We start from the raw sequence: 19,284 nt of genomic DNA on the forward strand, positions 1-19,284 counted from the left end.
TCCCAAAACGGAATTTGTGAAGAAATCGCAAATTGTGTTATGGGCATATCGCATGAGATTACACCTTTTTCTATTGCATTAAGATGTGCAGTTATTTTTGTGTTAAAACTGTGAGATATGGTGCGTATTGGCTAAGTGTGAAGCCAGCCCACTTTTACAGAAATCCCTCCCCAAGCCCACTTTTACAGAAATCCCTCCCCTTTTAAAAATTTGCATTGTACCATGCGTTATGGTGCCTATCGCATGCATTAAGGTGTTTTTCATGTGCGAAAACGCAAAGTTGCAAACTTGATATGCTCTTAAAGTAAACTTTCAAAGTCTGCAATTTTTGTAAAAATTAAAAACTGAAAAAATGCTTGCATAAGTATTCAGCTCCTTTAGGCTATAGTACTTGGTAGAACCACCTTTTGCTAGAGTAACAGCTTTAAGTCTGATGTAAGTTTCTACTAGCTTTGCACATTCAGGCTGATTTCAGTATTGTGCGCTCAGGCCGAGTGCACAGTTAGGCCCCATTCGGACGCATGTTTTCCACGCGCTATTATTACCCCATATATACAATAAGGGGTAAAATAGTGCATGGAAAATGTGTCAACCCCCCCAAAACTAATACGGTAGCGCCCTCAATATGCAAATGCATGTTGATGGGCCTATTAGTCCTGCGCAATACAGAAAGTAAAATGTGCAGCCAAGCCGCAGATTTTACTCTCAGAAATTAATGCCTGCCCAAAGGCAGGAGTTAATTTCGGCCAGCACTGGGATGTACAGAAAAGCAGTTTTTCTGTTTTTCTGTACATCCTCAGACTTAATATCATAGTGATATTAATTCGGAGGCCCCAAAAATAAAAAACAAATCTGCCAGCGGGTTGGAAGACGGACGCTAAATTTTGCCAGCATCTATTTTCCAAACCCGTGGTTGTCGGCGGGTTTGACCACAGACACCGGTAAAATTAAGGGTTGGTTGTCAAACTGCTGACAGCTGCAGCTTCTGCCAATAAGGAGGCACTAAGGTCACGCTAGTGTCCCTAGCACCTCCTTTTTACTGTGGGCCCTCATTTGCATACAGAATTGCGCGCCCAGGAGAGTGGTCTTGGGCGCGAGTCGGGAGAGCAGGCACTTGCTTCTGTGTGCCGGCTCTCCCGTGCCTTTTACTGAATTGGCCCGATTATTTGTTAGTGACTTTTTGCCCCGTTCTTCCTGGTAGATTTTTTCCAGGTTGTTTGGATGACACTTCTGGACTGCAGTTTTCAATTAGTGCCACAGATTCTCAATTGGATTAAGATCTGGGCTTTGACTTGGCTATTGTAGAACATTCACCTTTTTGAGGTTCGACCACTCCTGTGTTGCTTTAACCTTGTGCTTGGGACCATTTCTCCCAAGTTTGGTTTTTTTAGCAGACTGAAGCAGGTTGTCTTGCAATATCTCCCTGTATGGTGTTCCATCCATCCATCAGTCTTTCAATTTTAACAAAATGCCCAGTCCCCATTGAGGAAAAGCATCCTCACAACATGCTGCCACCCCCATGCTTTACTGTTGGAATTGGTGTTTGAGAATGAGCATTGTTAGGTTTGCACCACGCATAGTGTTTGAATTTTGGCCAAAAAGTTCAGTTTTTCTCATTTGACTTCAAAACCGTATCCCATGTTTTAGCTGTGTCACTTTGATGCTTTCTGGTAAGCTCCAGATGTGCTTTCATGTGGTTTTTCTTTAGTGATGGTTTCGCCCATGTAGGCCAGTTGTATGCAAAGCTCTTAGTTTGACTGGTGCATCTCCACTTCATTCTCAGCCACTAAACACTGTAGCTCCTTCAAAGTGATTGGCTTCTCTGTGGCTTCCCTCACAAGCCTCCTTTGAGGGACAGTCTTGTCTAGGCAGTGTCTGGGTGGTTTGAGGCAGCTTCCTTACAATTGATCAAACAGTGCTCACTGGGATATTCAAGCACTTGGGTATTATTTTGTAGCCTTTTCCTATTTATTTTTTTTATTTATGCAATTTTTACATAATTATTCAAGATCATACTTGAAACAGGAAATTTAGAGAGGGTACTACACAAACACTCCACTTTTAGTTATACAATATGAAGAAAAATTTTTTTTTAACAACCTTCTCTCTAACAAGTCCCCAAAGAGCAGGGGGGGGGTGGATTACACAACCTCAAGAAACAAATATAATATTCAGAAAGAATCACCAGGCTATTACAGCGAACATTATTCCATTCATGGGGGACCAGGAGAATCTAAATCTATACAGGTTTCCATAGGAGTTACAGATGTTATCGGGGTTTTCCCAATTAAAAATTGGGTTAATTGCGGGGGATCAAAGAAAACATACGTGTTTTCTAGATATTTGACAACACATTTACAGGGGAATTTCAAAAAATATTTCCCCCCAATTAATAATACTTGTGGTCTTAACAGCAGAAAAGCCTTTCTCCTTTTCTGAGTTTCTCGCGATACGTCTGGGAAGGCACGTATTCTGCAACCCAAAACGTTTTCATTCATATTCCTCAAAACTAATTTTAATAGCCATTCCCTGTCTGTCTCTAGTGCCAAAGTCACTGTAAGAGTTGCTGGAACGGCCATCTCTGAATCCGATGTCTCCAAAACTGCAGATAAGTCAATTATTGACTGTTGATCACTTAAAGGTTGTATTATTTCAGCGTCTCCTCCTTGTTCTCCCCACATTATTCTCGGTTTAGGAAGATAGAATATCTTGGTTATTGGTGGAAGCGCAGATTCTGAGTTCTTAAGTATTTCTTTAAGGTAATTCATAAAGACCTCTCTAGGAGATCTTAATGGTAACTGAGGAAAGTTAATAAATCGCAGATTTCTGCCTTTTGCCAAGTTTTCCAGATTTTCAATCTTTAACGCAGTACTATTCTTTTCTCTAAATATCACAACTTGATTTTGTTGAATTTTATTTAACTCAGTCCTAATCACTGAGACCTGATTTCCCATTTGTACATATTCATTTGAAACAGCCTCAATTTTAACTTCTTGTTGTTTGACTTGCATTATTACAGGAGTTAGTTGTTGAAGTATGGAGCTCCTCATATCATTAATAGCCTCCCACAACGTCTCTAGTGAGATAGTCATAGGTCTTACCAGGGGAGGGATTTCTACTGTTGATGCACCTCAGTTTGCTCCCATGGTTTCCCTCGGTTCTCCACTTTTCACTCTGGGCAGCCCTGATGTCTCTAACGGGCTCGAGGTTACAGCTACAGCTTCACCCGGTCCTGCCTGGTCTGCACCGTCGGCACTTCGGTCACGGGATGCAAACTCCTCGGGTAGAGCTCTCCTTGTAATCGCGGGGTTCGCCGGAGGAGTCCTCTCAATGGAGCTAAAAGATGATATTGAGCCTGGGAGAGAGGGGAGCTCAACTTCCCCTCCTCCTCTCTCCAGCGGCCTCTGCCCCGCTCCTATTTCGCTGCGTCGGACGTGAGAGTCCATTGGTCCGGTTACGGGCGTCCCCGGGTCGATGCAGGATACTGTACCCTCTGTTTTCACTTCCTTCCCATTTCAGCCTTTTCCTATCTTGAGCATGTCTAACTCTCTTTAATTTCCTTAGAGGCAGTATCTTTCATCTATGTAAACTTGTATCTTCCACAGCACAGGTGTTGAATACTTATGCAAGCAGCATTTTTCAGTGAAATTTTTTTTTTTACAAAAAATGCAGAGAAGTGAATTGACTTTGAAAATTTACTTTAAGAGGATACTGATTTGCAATAAACATACTGTCTGAAGCAATGTGTCATTTGTAATCCATACCTCTGACTTTTTAGGGGAGTCAAATACTTTTTGAAAACCACTGTCCATAGATAACTTATTTTAAAAATTTATAGCGGACCACCCATATAAAGAGGATTACAACATTTCAATTACATAATTAAATACAAAATATCCAATCTTAAAATAGTTCTCAATATTGAAAAATAAAAGCAAGAAACAGACTGAGCATATTACACTTAAAAGATCAAATCTACTTGAAGGTTTCCTGGAATAAAAATGCTTTTAGCTGCTTACAAACATGCTTTTAGCTGCTTACAAGCAGCTAAAATTCGCAAGGTGCTGGGCTTGGAATTCCAGATCATAGACCCTATTATAGAAAATGCCTGGCTTCTGTTTTCCTTTATAAAGGGCTTTCTGAATTGATGAGTAACCCTTATCTTGAGAGCGTAAAGTCCTGGTAGGAATATAGGGTTCTAAAAGCTTGGGGAAATGTTTGTCTGCCTAACTTCACTGCTCTGATAATTAAAACTATTTTAGTGATATAAATATACAGTATATAAATACAAATATAGTAACCCATCTTGGTGGCCCTGACCAGTAGCATGAATGGAAATGGAGCTGTGGTTCAAAAAGTTTACTCACCCTTGGATTATAATATTTCAAAAAGCTATTTTATGGATATGGTAATTTGTTGAAAGTTTCATGTTTGTATCTAACTCAGTGAATTTTATTTATTTTTTTTTTTTTTTAGATTCGCCATGAAGTTAGTTTTAAAAACATGACTCACAAGCTGTGCAGTGACCACTGCTTCAATAGGTACAGAATGGCAAATGGCTTAATAATGAATTGCTGTGAGCAGTGTGGGGAGTACCTTCCTAGCAAAGGAGCTGGAAACAATTTGCTTATGGTTGATGGTCAACAGAAAAGGTTCTGCAGCCAAGGCTGTGTCAATGAATTTAAACAGGTAAAATTTAAATTTGCAAATTAATTTTGTAAAGGGAAAGTGGGTATGCAAGAGGGACTCTCTTCAGATTGAGCAAAGGGTCAGTTGCCACATAAGTTATACCTTGGTGTGTTTCTGCAGTGGTCCACAAAAATGCATAGAAATTAAAATCACTCTGGCAATCATTCTCTGGCAAGATAAGAGCTCGAAACCCCCCTCCCCCCAATAAAAACAAATTTGCTTCCTGACATTGGCAAAAGGAATGGAAGTTTGTCATTTTTTTCTACATCATATTTTATGTATCCAACATTATCAAGTTTCATCTTGAATTTGCTCATACCTTCATGTGTTTGGTACCCATCTCCAGAGAGCTTCTATTTTTTCAGCTTTTATTTAAGGACTTTCAAGACATGACTATAAAACATTGATTATCATGATCAATGTTATGCCGCCAAACCAGAATCTCAATGTTTTAAAATTTGTAACTCATTTCCTCTAACTTCAGCTAACAGGGCAACTCCTAGTTTTCCCTTCAGCTGTATGGCAAACAGTACCTTGTTAACATTTGCATGAACATTTTCATGGTTCTGATGTTAATGTCCTTTTTTGGCTAACATTCCTGAAATCCAAATTCTCTCAAACATTTTCATTTTAATTACATAAGCCAAATATGTTGTATGTGCCTGGGCAAGTGAGAACCTGTACATCTGATACTGTACCATGAGCCGTTGGGTTATATTTATACAGTATATTTGTTTTCATTCTAGTATGTGAATCCCGTGGAACCTTTCAGACTTTCACATAACCGATTACTGTTCAACTAACCTATTCTGCTTCCGTGTGATCTCGTCTTCAGCAGCTGGCAGCAGGACATCCATGGGGCACGGAGCCCTTGTGTTAATTCCAAGAAAGCTCCTTACTACCAATTAAGTGTCTTGACACACCAGACAGCAAGGAGCTAATGGCTCGGAATGCTCTTTGGCTTTAGGACAGACCTCACTAGGCAAAACGTATCCATTGTGGAAATGCCTGTAGTGGTCCATAAGTGCTGGAAAGATAATGAAAAGAGCAGATGAGCCTTTTTAACTTTAAGTAGGCTGTGAATGCAATACATTAGACATTTTGAGCCTTACAAAAATTTTCTTCAGGATCTTGGGTGTATATAACACTCCTGTGTAGAATCAAGCCCCATTACTGGCTTACATATATATTAGATTGTAGAATATAGTGAATTAGCTGTTAGTTTTTCTACATTTGATTTGTTTTGCTTGCCTTAAATTTGTTACTGCTAATGTCTACTATATATTTTCACATGTGGTGTTGCATTATTCTCACAGGTGTTACACTGACATTTTTTTCTGTTTATATGGGAATTTAAACTTCCACAATTCATTGTATGTGTGTTAGTAATTTTCTATTTGATCATACTGTATTCTGTTTCCCTTTGTTGTATAGCATGATTTTGCCTAAGGGATTAAATGCATTGATGTATGATAGTTTTATACGTTTAATATGCTTTGTTTCATCTAGTTTTCACAAAACATTTAGCATAAATGGCTCTGTTTACTGAGGGAAGAGATTAAGGTTGCTTCAGGCGACTGTTTTAGAGCAAAGCTTTCTGGCCAGCCTTAGTATAGCAAACATGTAATTTTATATCAACTACTTTGGGGAAAGGTGGCATTGTAATAGTAATGATTTATTTGTAATTGTAATAAAATATTCTTAATTGTTTCAAGGAGTGTTATTTTTAACTATGCTTTTGTGAAATAGTGATAACATCCAGTGGCCAGTTAACTTTATCAGTTACATTCATATTGTAGTAAGATTTTATTGCTATATTATCATACTGGGTTAACTTCCATATTTGTGCCTTTTTGGAATTTTCCAAATAAACCTTAATATTGCATTGGATTGACTTTTTTTTTTATATCTGAACTTGCTGCTAACTTATAAATCACATCCTGTCATACTCTTTCTCCGTATTATAGTAGGGTCATTTTTAAGATAATTTTTAAAGACTTATTCATACCCCCTTTTACGCTGGAACTAGATTTTTGTTTTTGGCAAAGTTTTTGATTGAGAGGGCAAACGTTATCATCAGGTGATCTCCAGTTAAGAATTAATATAAAATGAATTGTAGGTGATATTTTTTTAAAAATTAAACACATTTTTGACTAGATTTGAAAGTTTTCTCATTTTGCACTGGACTGATCAAGGGAGTATAGCTCTAGGGTTCTGGTCATAGTCATCCAATTATTGACCTTTTTATGTATGTAAATAGACTAATAGCAGTAACTACACAGCTATATAAGAGTTCTAAACTTTGAAACTTCTAAAAATGTTTCTATTTTTAAGGCCATAGAAACACATTTAAAAAAAATGTATTTTCCCATAGTTAGTTGCCCTATAACTATCTTTTTGGATTAACCAATAAATCCAGATACAGAGCTTCAAGGAAAATCTATAAGGATGAAGCCACTAGAAATTGAGGGTGAAGCATAACTTTCAGACACTGGAGGAGGGTCTGAATTCTTCACTCTTGCAGTGTGGCCTAGATCTATTGTAGAGGAGAACTGAACTTCTGTCTCAAACAATGCTGTCAAGAGAAACTTAATTTTCAACTTCTTCACTCAAACAGTAGATCTGTTTTCAGTCCTTACAAATGTTAGGTTAAAAATTGCCAGGCTTAAATCTGGCTTTGATTTAGTAAAATTTGTATAATTTTATATTGTCAGCTGTTTTACCCAGATAAAGAAAAAAATCAAAATTGTCCTAGGATGAAGTGAGAGCATTATAGTACAATTAAGATATTTAAAAATTAAAACATTTACAAATTGAAAAATAAAGCAATATGTTAATTATAAGTTTAGGAGTATTTTCTAAAAAGTCCCATTAACTTAATGGTTTACTTTATTAAAAGAAAAAAAAAAGTTTGTATTTGTTCCATTATATACCAATTGTTCTATTGAAAGCATTTTTACCTGGAAGAATGTTAATGGAATTAGATGAGTTCTTAATGTAGGAAAACTACATCTTTATGCATCAAGCCCTTTAAAACTTGGAAAATGCAATATATTTTTATCTTCAGTTTATTTAATGACTAAAATTGCACTGATGCATTAAAATATCAGGCATGAGGTTTAGCTAATATCTTGCCACTGTAATTGACTGTTGTCCTAACCTAAGTGTTTTAGAACAGAGGAAGGACATACATATATTTAGAGAATATAACTAATATATATATATTTTTTTTTACTTTTATATTATAGAAACATGGCAAGCTAACAAGTTGTACTGGTTGCAGAGCTCAGTGCAGGTTTTTTGACATGACTCAATGTATAGGACCCAATGGATACATGGAGCCATACTGTTCAACTACATGCATGAACACACATAAGACAAAATATGCAAAATCACAAAGTAAGTGAAGATGACTTTCATTTTGATTGGTGGCAGATATCTTAATTTTTACATTTCTATCACATTAAGAAATCCTTGAGCAAAATTTAGTTTCCTGATAGCTTAACTGTAACTAAATAAGAAATTTCAGTATCTTATGGAATTGGAAATTGCATCTACTTTTAAAATCCCATATTAAAGATGTCTTTAAAATAGGGGAAAATGTATTTTTAGTTGCATTTGGCATAGTTTTATACAACTCTTAAAGGATCCATTTACTTCGATCATTTAGGGAAATGGATTATCTGGTGAGCTGAACTGTCCTATCTTGAAATAGCTAATTATGTAACTCAGTTATAACGAGGTTTGAGGGCTTTACAATGACATTTGAAACTTTGAGGCTGAGTTTCTTTGCCACTGCTGAAACGCCACGTTTTACTTTGGTGAAATGGCCCCTCTGTGTTCGACTGAACAAGGCACCCTGTAATCAGAATTAAGTCTGAGTTGGTCAATCAATGGAGAGTGTTCGAACACCAAAATCATATATGGAAAAACCTCATAGTTCAATTGTTGAACACATCACGTTACAAGGAAAGTTTCATTACTATAATGAAAAAACTTGAATGGGTTTAGAGCGTCTACATATTTTTATTGTATAGTGTGCACATTGTTATCTCAAGTTCCTAGTGGAACTAAGTTGTTTCTAATAGGAAGGAGATACTTGAAGTAATGAACAGTCATTTTCGGTTTATTCTTTGAAGGGGAGGGAAGCAAATAAAGGAATTTAAGTACTGGGAGACAACTAAGGTGTGACTAGAAGGAATGACAAAATAGGATAGCAGCACAGGTTTGCATTGAGTAGAGAAGAAAACTATTCTACATGTTGAAAAGTAAAGACATGAAAGGGAAAATGGCACTTTACAGGATATGAAGAGAAACTGGGGAACACAGGTTTCAGTGGAACTTAAAAAAACAAAAACTGGGAGGGGGGGAGGTTTGGTTGGGGGTTTATTTCCATAATAAAGATCATGAGCTTTTTGCCCACCCTGTAACTTTTGAGCCTTCAACTTGACCCTACCACCACCAACTGCTCTCCAGTAGACTTCAGAGCCAGAGGACAGCTGGTAGCATATCATCTAGAGTTGGAGTGAAAATTGCTTTTCAATAAAAATGTTTATATTCAGAGCTTCTTAAAGGGTGCTGTATACTTGTAACTGTTTAATTATAGCCTAATTTCTCTTAGGACAAGCAGGATGGTGGTAGTCCTACATGGGTGATGACATCGGATAGAACCTGGCACAGAAAACGAATGTCAAAGTTTCTGGAACTTCGACTGAGCATGCCCAGCATGCCTTAATCCACGCGGGGTCCCTCTTCAATCTTGTTATTTCCAGGGAGCTTTCGCCTTGCAGCATTTCTCTTGAAATTGCCTTTGAAAACTTTTTTCACCATTCTGCTAGGTTTTCGCGTGAATTCGATTCCAGGTCCATCTTAGTTCCCTCTAGTTTCCCCAGTTTTTTTGGTGGTTCGGTAAGTCTTATTTTGCTTCTGTTCCCCCCTGTCCCCACCCATGGCAGCGATGCCTCTGTGCCCGCCTGTGTTGACCACCCACCATCAGTCTCGTTTTTCCCATTTCTTTTATTCGGCATGGCCTCATCCGGTTTGAGTCTGAGGACCATGTTCATCACAGACCCCCATGAGGTGCGTGTTCTCTTCCTGGGGGCATTACATCGAGCACTACACCCAAGGGATGTAGTGCTCGATAAGAATGAGAAGATCTTCGGGTTGAGAAAGTCAGAGACATCTGTATTGGTGGCAACTTTACCAATGGACCTGGGAGTCTCACAGATGGACACGGAGGCATCTGCATTGGCGGGACTTTTGGTACCGTTGATGCCGTCAGCAGATGAGGGCGCTGGGGTCCGGCCCCTGTTGGTCTATTTCAAGTAGAGGACATCTGGTTCGTTATTGACCTCTGCACAGGGGATAGACCAGGCTGAGCATAGAGGGAAGCCAAGGAAGCATGGGCACAGGTCACACTTGATGCACAGTGCTGGGCTCGGGAAGGCGCTGGCTCATATTGTGATGCCCCCAAAGTGATCCTGTGGTGAGGAGTGCCCATCCTCCAATGCAGAGAGCCCGTGATGGTCTCCACCAATCCAGGTGCCTGTTGCCAGTCCACCTCCAGGCTCCAAGGAAGATTTGGCCACCCCTCCTGCCTCCCAGTTGGTTTTGGTATCAGCAACTTTCGAAGAGGAGCTGGAGTGCAGGGTCCAGCGGGTGTTGCAGGTTATTGAATCGACAGCACCGCTAGTGTAGGCACTCACCCTGCTGGAATGGCTTAATGTGCTTATCGGTGATACCCAGTTGGTGCCAGTTCCTGGGAGGCCAACGATGCCCGGTGGGGCACCGATGCATCCCCTGATCAATATGGTGTTTGGTTCCGAGGAGGACGTGCCGAGGCCTGCAGCCCCCCTGTCCAGCTTTGCTGGGGCCTGCACTGGTGCTACCTATGCCCATGCCTCTGGATGAAGACCAAGCAAACAGGGCCCCATCTCATGTATATTTCAGGGAAGATGATACCCCTTATGATCCTGGGGTATGCTCTCCAGGTCATGAAGGCCCCTAAAGAGATCATGGAGGCTCTCTGTGCTTGAGATCTTTAGGGAGTTGCTGCTGAGGATCTGGGAGCACCCCCTCACAGTACCGCCTGTTAATAGGAATGCAGATGGGGTTTACCTCGTCCAACAGGCTACTGGATTCAAAAAGCATCAGCTGTCACACCAGTCAGTAGTAGTCTAATCTGCTCTCAAGAAGGCCAAGTGCTCTCGGACCCACGCCTCTGTGCCCCCAGGCAAGGATCATGGAGCAGTTGATGCACTTGGGAGGAAAGTGTTACAAGGGACCTTGCTCATTGCCTGTTACCAGCTCTACTTTAGCCAATATTCTCCCAACCTTTGGAAGCAGATGCGGGAGAATATTGGCTAAAGTAGAGCCTCAGCAGCAGCAAGACCCCTTCTTATTGATGCGTCAGAGCCTGAGGTGTGGAAAAAACAAGGTTCGTTCAACCTACCATGATTTTGAGATGGCAGAGAGAGTATCTGCAGCAGGAGTTGGCTCCTGCAAAAAGTCATGGCTGCAGGCCTCATATCTTTGACCAGAGGTACAGGAGAGAGTTGCTCATCTGCAGTGCACAGGAGAGAATATCTTCTGAGATAAGGTGAGGGACGCTGAGGCCCAATTGCAGGATCACTGTGAGACCCTTCAACAGCTCTCTGCAAGCACTTTAGACCTGCCCTCCTCAGCCAGGAGGTCCGAGTCAGGGTCAGAGGAAGTACTGTCCTCTGGCCCCCTTGCTCCTGTTCGCAGAGAGTGAGCTTTCGAGGCCATCCCAGGCAACAGAGCTCCCAAGCCCCAGCCAGCTCCCCAGCTAAATCCTGGGATGGGGTTTTGATTGGATCCTAGGGAGTATGAACCAGCCACTTGTACCCGAGATGTTGGGCAGGATATGGTTCTTTGAGGATCGGTGGCCCAGTATAACCTCTGAATAGTGGGTCTTGGCCATGGTCTGGCAAGGATACCAATTAAACCTCTTGGGTGTCACACCAAATTGCCCCCATGCCAGTTTTGCGGGCAATAGCACATCAGGAGGTACTGATTCTGGAGCGCTCTGCTCTCTTAACCAGAGTGGTTGAGCCTGGCCCTCCAGGGCAAAGAGGGCAGGGATTCTAATCCCAGTACTTTTTAATTCCAAAGAACAGGGGACTCTGTCCCATCCTAGACCTAAGAGCTCAGAATAGATTTCTCAAAAAAAAAAAAAAAAGTTCAAGATGGTTTCTCTGGCACCCTAATTCTCCTCATACAAAAAGGGGACTGGCTATGCTCCCTTGATATAAAGGACGTATACACTCTCATCGAGATTTTCCCAAGTCACGGGAAGTATCTTAGAATTTCCTGTAGAATGTGTTGCTATTTGGGCTAGCGTCTGCACCGTGTGTCCTTACAAAATGTCTGGCCGTGGTGGGGGGGCACCTCGGCAGACTGAAAGTGCATGTTTTCCCTTACTTCGATGATTGGCTGGTCAAGAGCACTTCTTAAGCAGGGTCCGATTGGTCCTTGCACTTGACCATCCTGATATTGGCATCACTAGGGTTCGTTATCAACTATCTGAAGTCCCATCTCAGCCCATCACCTCAATTGGACTTCATGGAAGCCCTGCTAGACATGGCTCAGGCAAAAGTCTTCCTGCCATGATCCAGGGCAGTCACCTTGGCGTCCATAGCGGCAGTGATTCAACTGAGCCAGCAGGTTTCAGCTTGGCACATGTTGAGGCTGTTGGGCCATATGGCTGCAACTATCCATGCCACTCCATTGGAATGCTTACACATGCACAGAGCCCCATGGACCCTGAGGTAACCGTGGTGCCAGGCTATGCAGAACCTCTGGACTCGCATAGAAGTCACTCCATCTCTCCAGGACTCTTGGTCCTGGTAGTGGGCTCTCAAATTTGGAATGGGGAATAGCTTTCCAAAATCCCCCTACCCAACTTGTCCTAACTGCTGTTGCATCCACCTGGGGTGAGGAGTTCATGTACAGGGGCTCTGCACCCAGGGCTTATGGTCCACTCAGGAAGCTTGGTGTCAAATCAAGTTCCGGGAGCTCCAGGGAATCAGGTACTCGCTATGGGTTTTCAGAGATCGGCTGTCCAGCAAAATTGTCCTGATACAGACAGACAACCAAGTTGCTATGTGATATGTCAAAAAGCAGGGGAGGCACAGGTTCATACCTCCTGTGTCAGGAAGTGGTCTAGATCTGGTTCTGGGTCTTGTCCCATGGGATGGTACTCAGGGCCATGTATCTGGCCGGAACAGAGAACACGATAGTGGACAGACTGAGTCGTACCTTTAGATCTCACGAGTGGTCTCTGGATCAGGGGGTAGGGAACCCGATCTGCCTTTGGGGAAGCCTGGTTGTGGACTTGTTTATATCCCCCTGCAACAGGAAGGTGACGGTTATGCTCCCTGTCAGGTCGGACGGTAAACCATGCTCGGATGCCTTTGCCCAACATTGGGTCAGTGGTCTTCTGTATGTGTATCCTCCGATTCTGCTAGTTAGTCTCTCCTGTAGCTTTGTGAGGACAGAGGAACTATGATCCTCATAGCCTCTCATTGACCTACACAGATCTGGTTTCCACTTCTTCTGGAGTTGTTCATCCGGAAGCCAATCAGTCTGGGGACATCCCCAGATCTTACCGCGCAAGATCAGGGCAGGCGGCGGCATCCCAACCCTTCAGGCAATGTTGCTCACACTCACAGTCTGGATGTTGAGAGGTTAGTCCTGCAGCTGCTCAATCTTTTTGAAGTCTCCCAGTTTCCAGAAAGCCTTCCACTAGAAAGTCTTACAGAATGAAGTGGAGGATGTTTTCTGTGTGGTGTGAGCAGAAGGCCCTAGATTCATTCTCCTGCCCATGCAAAAACTGCTTGAATACCTTCTACACCTATTGGAGACTGTCTTGAAAACAAACTCTGTTAGTCCATCTCGGTGCAATTGACGTATGCCATCAAAGTGTAGATGTTATGCCCATCTCTGTACAGCTGATAGTTGTACACTCTATGCAGGATCTGCTTCAATTGAAGCCTTCCCTAAGGCCTCCCGCTGTGTCTTGGTATCTGTGTGGTGTTAGCTCAGCTGATGAAAACTCCTGTTGAGCTACTGTTCCTATGACCTGATGTACCTGACTTGAAAGGACATGTTTTTTATGGCAGTCCCTTTAGTGCTGGGTGAACGAGCTCCAGGCCTTAGTGACTTATCCACCTTATACTAAGTTTTATCATGATAGGGTGCATACACAAAAGACTCCCCTAAGTTCCTGCCTAAGATGGTGACTGGTTTCCATCTTAATTAGTCAATTGTCCTGTCAACATTCTTTCTTAGGCCCCATTTGCACCAAGGTGGAATGAGCCTTGCACAGTTCAGATTGCAAGAGAGGTTTAGCCTTCTATCTGGAGCAGACAGCCCAAACAGTGCACCCAACTTTTTATTTCTTTTGCTAGGAGTAGGTTGGGAGTTGCCGTTGCCAAACACTTTCCTATTGGCTAACAGATTGCATCTTTCTGTTATGCCCAGGCAGGACTGTATCTTGGGTCATGTGAAGGTTCATTCTGTCAGCCTTGGCAATGTTGGTGGCCCACTTGTGAGCAGTTCATGTGGAGAGCTTCAGGGCTGCACGTGAAGTTCTTGCACAGATTTGCATCTCACTAATGTCTGGATAAGGATGGCTGACATGACAATAGGTTCGGCCAGTCTTTCATTTGGAATCTTTGAGGTGTAGAGCCCAACTCTCCCTGCCTCGGGCCCATTGTTTGGGTTCAGTCTGTTACCAACAGCACTGTGCCCATTGGCACCTGGTTGGTGGTTGTACCCTTTTCTTTTGGGGAGCAACCTGTAGCTAGGGATTCACTCATGTGAGGACTACCATCCTGCTTGTCCTAGGAGAAAGCACAGTTGCTTAACTCTAATAGTTGTTCTCCTAGAACAGCAGGATGTTAATTCTCAGAATACCCGCCTGCCATCCCGCAGAGTTTCTCCTATGTTTGTTTATTTTTATCGTAATTCTTTGTTACAAGACTGAAGAGGGAATCCCATGCGGATGCATAGATTAGGGCATACTGGGTATGCTTAGTTCCAGAAGCTTGTCAGTTTTCCATGCTGGGCTCTATCTGATGTCACCCGTGTGTGAGGACTAACATCCTGCTGTCCTAGGAGAACACCTATTATAGGTAAGCAACTCTGCTTTACTGTTCTGAAAAGCTCATTTAAAACTTCAGCACTATACAAAATTGTCAGAAGTGTTTTGGTAGCTGTTTCAGATTAGCCACACTGTTTTGGATATACACTGGGATATTCAGTTCATTCATACAAGAAAAATGCTTACACTTTTTCATATGCATAAAAATAGGAGAAACAGCTGATGAGGGACCTTGATTTTTTTTTTTAAGTTCTGACCCTTATTTAAAGACCTCCTTGAGGTTATAAAAGAAAAAGTTAGGGTATTCCTGGATTTCCCATGCATAGTTATGTACAGGAAAATGTTGAACCAAACATGACTTACTGGTATCTCGGTTAACTTAGGGGAATGGGTCTGATTATGGTTAATGAAAACCTATCCTTCCCAGTTTTTTGTTAAAAAAAAAAAAATCAAACCCCCCCCCCCAAAAAAAAACCTTGACAGCGCTGTATCATGTTTAAAATATTTTAAATATATGCATTTTATTTTGAAGAAAGTGCCCCTGTTTACATTTTCTTTTAAATCATAGGTGGCCCAAGAGAGGGTAGAACTTATTAAATAAAAGGCATGATTGGAATAAATATGGACAAATAAGCAATACATTTTTTCAACAAGATATACACAGGCTTAAGTATCTAAAGTAAACAAACAATGGAGAGGCCAACAATCTAGATAACACCTAATTTATAGGTAAAGATGCACATTGATTATAACAAAACTAAAGTAGTTGATGCTGGCTATATATATTTCATAGATGAAAAGCTTAGTAAAGCAGGCCTTTAAGTTTTTCCCTATAGACAACATGGGGAAAAGTTTTAGGAATCAAACCCTTAGTCTGAATGTCAAAGCTAGTGTAAGAATGAGCTAGACAGTTCCTTAACCTGTGTTGGGGGACCTTCAGCCAATGAGGTTTCAAGGATATCCACAATGAATGTGGATATGAGAGATGCATGTACTTCCTCCATTTGTATGAACTGCCTCGTGCATATTCATTGTGGCTATCTTAAAAACCTGATTGGCTGTGGGTCTGCCAGGGCAGGCTTGGTAACCACTGGGCTAGAAAAACACAGATGTGCCAGCTCTGTTTGAGGTGGCAGATAGTTATAGCTTAAAGTGCAACCATGGATTATAAAGGAAGAATTAAAGAAGTTAGCTTTTGTTAGGGATAAGAGTAAAAAACCATCTTGTGTCATTGATCTTTGCCTATTGTTTGTCTCAATTTGAATTGTAAACTATATTTTTTGTTTATAGATATGGGAATCATTTGTCATTTTTGTAAACGAAACTCTTTACCTCAGTTTCAAGCCACTATGCCTGATGGAAAATTATATAACTTTTGCAGTTCCAGTTGTGTAGCTAAATTTCAGGTATGCTGTTTCATTTGTTTTTGTGTGCTTATACATGAATTAATGCAATCTACTTCCAAGGTTTAAGAGGTTAAATAGTTTATCTGATTATTATAACTCATAGGGTGGGCTAATGGAATAGCAAAATTTTAGAAGTTTTAGTTAAAAGCTAATTGGGGTTCTGAAGGTGGAAATCCATGTTACAGTTTTTGTCCAGAGGGACTTGTGTGCTGCATTTGCAGTACATTTGGGCTTCTGGGTAGGAGAGAAAAACTTATTTTATTTAAAATTTAATTGCCTAACTGATTTCTAAGCAATGTAGAACATACTTTAGTAGTTCAACATAATTCAGTAATACACAACTGCATTGCATTAGATCAGCTCTGATGTGTTAAGTCTTGGAAGAAACCTCCTTTCTATGCCAGCAGGAATCTAGTTTGTCCTGGGAGTTGTCTTATTGGGGGGAAGGGGGAGTTCAGGAAAAAGATACTGATTAAAAAAAAAGAAAAAAAAAGTCAACCTTATGCATTTTTTATATTATGGAGTTTAATTAAAAATCAGATGAGTATACAAGGGTAGTGCCCTGCCAACATTTTCATAGGCCTCACTGTATTAACACACTCTAACCACTGTATATCCACCAATTTGCAACTAACTATGCATAATAAATATTTATAGGTGAAGGTGGCTAATTTCATATGCGTCTCATACCACACCTGTTTACTGCGCCATGGCTTTTATCAATGCCACCATCCCATTGTTTTTTTAAATATATTGCAGATAAAATTGCCTCTGAAATTATTTTAAATTTATGAAGTCAAACTTTTTACTCCATGTGACTTTTTAAACATCACTGTCCTTCAAGATCAGTATTACTTGATGAAATTTGCTGAAATGCCCAGTTTGAAATGCGGCCACGTTGGTTCTTTTGATGAGCATTAGGACTTTTGATCAAAGTTGTATTTTCCTCAGGGGTGGTTATTCATTTTCTTACTCAGAATATCTGACCCACAACTGATGTCTATAAGGCAATAAAATTTTTGGGCATATACAGCGCTATCACTCCTCTTCATGCTGTCTGCTCACATAGCAGAAATGATGTATCTTATATATGGAAACATGCAGGGTCGACCAACTAATAGATTTGAAAAGAGCAAACAATGGGATAATATTTTCTATAGGGTTGTGTGTATCAGTAATACTGATACACACAACCCTAAAGTGACAGATCTGTCACAATAAAGACACCCAATCAAGCTCTTCATTTAAACCCAACAGCATACATGTATTCAATGTAAAAATCCAAAATTGTTCTTGGAAATTCAAACAAGCTGCTGTAACCACCTCTCGGTGACTTTCACTTGCTCCAATATTTTCCATTTAATTTGCGCAAACAAGTCCCGAAGGTCAATGTAGTGCTGGACAATTGGTGCACTCATTGTATTGGTGTTCACCAGGAAATGATGTGTTAATGATCATAATCTCACAGATCTTACTGTCCTGCCAACATACAACTTGGGGCATAGACAGATCAGCGCATAAATCACATAATCAGAATGGCAGTTAGTCGAAGACCTTCTTTTTACTCTATATCCCGACAGAGTCCTCCCGTATTATGCCCTCCACAGTACTTGCACAGAAATTGCATCGTGAACATGCTTGATGCCCACAAAATGTATCCTTGCATTAATTCCATTAAAATATGAATAGACAATCTGATCTCTAATATTAGGTCTGTATATGCGGGTCTACTGGAGCCGGTGGACTCCAGTTCGAAAGATGTTTTAATATTGATATATCATCTCCAGCGTAACTGTTAGAAAATTACAACTTTCCTAGCGTGTAGCCAGATGGACTCAGGACCAATGGTATTGTGCTCTCCTGATAGCAGATGGGAGACTGAGTCAGATTTCAAAGCTGATGGCAGCCTACATATACCCGTGCAGCATGCTTAGCTCTTCAGTATTTCTCCGTGTCCATAGCATATGAGGACACTATCCCAGATGAGAATAGTGTAACATTACAAGAAAGAAGGAAGAAAATTTACCTTTAAGAAGAGAGCCCCGCTTCTCCTGCGGTGAAACCTAACTGTCCCTACCCCAGTCAAGACTTTCCTGAGGTGATTTTCGATATCTCTCAGAGGGTGAGCCTTAGTCCACCGGCAGATTCCTGGCGTGGACTTATCCCCAGGGTGGCTGAAAGGCAGCGGGTGCAGATTTGAGCGTGGCGGTGAAGGTATTCCCTCTCCCCCCGCAGCTGGAGACCACACGGCACGCGACCGGTAAGCGCCAAGACCAGGTAAGGTAGAAACCTTTACTTCTATGTCTCCAGTCTCCAAGGCTCGAACAGCTGTACCGTCCTTCCTCCGAGGTTTAAATTGGGTTGAGCAGCCTTCCGTTGGGGCAGGCCCCGATTCGGTGTGAGGGTCCACACATGTGGAGCCCCTCCGGGGGGAGGGGGGGGGTTGCCATCTTGCCTTCGGGGTAGCTGGTGCCATTTTCCCCTTCCGACCGGTATGTGCGGGGCAGGCTGGAGGCCCGAAGCGCCTAACTTAAGCGCTTAACTACGATTTGAGCGCACAGCGGTACGCACATCTAGGTTGTGCGCAGAGCGAGGCGCATAACTGCCGCACGCACAACTTGTGCGCACTTCATGGGCATAACTTCTGCACATCCGCTCACAACTAAGCGTATCTGCGCGCATAACTCCACGCTCGGGCGAGTTCCTAAGCGTGTACAAATAATTTCACCGCCATCCTTGAGACTGGAAAATTGGGCATCCAAATGGCAGATGAAATTTAATGTGGATAAGTGCAAGGTGATGCATATAGGAAAAAATAACCCATGCTATAATTACACAATGTTGGGTTCCATATTAGGTGCTACAACCCAAGAAAGATCTAGGTGTCATAGTGGATAACACATTGAAATCGTCGGTTCAGTGTGCTGTGGCAGTCAAAAAAGCAAACAGAATGTTGGGAATTATTAGAAAGGGAATGGTAAATAAAGCAGAAAATGTCATAATGCCTCTGTATCGCTCCATGGTGAGACCGCACCTTGAATACTGTGTACAGTTCTGGTCGCC

At 41.5% G+C, this 19,284-nt stretch overlaps 1 protein-coding gene across 1 annotated transcript in view; it reads left to right on the forward strand.

The window, feature by feature from the left end:
• The window catches only part of ZMYM2 (zinc finger MYM-type containing 2), a 581,711-nt gene that overhangs the window by 132,756 nt on the left and 429,671 nt on the right, over nt 1-19,284 (forward strand). The window contains exons 7-9 of the mRNA XM_029602506.1: nt 4,477-4,689; nt 7,938-8,088; nt 16,106-16,221. Of these exons, the coding sequence (XP_029458366.1) occupies nt 4,477-4,689; nt 7,938-8,088; nt 16,106-16,221 (480 nt within the window). The remainder of the gene's footprint in view (nt 1-4,476; nt 4,690-7,937; nt 8,089-16,105; nt 16,222-19,284) is intronic.

Source organism: Rhinatrema bivittatum, chromosome 5 (assembly GCF_901001135.1).
Source record: "Rhinatrema bivittatum chromosome 5, aRhiBiv1.1, whole genome shotgun sequence".
Lineage (NCBI taxonomy): Eukaryota > Metazoa > Chordata > Amphibia > Gymnophiona > Rhinatrematidae > Rhinatrema > Rhinatrema bivittatum.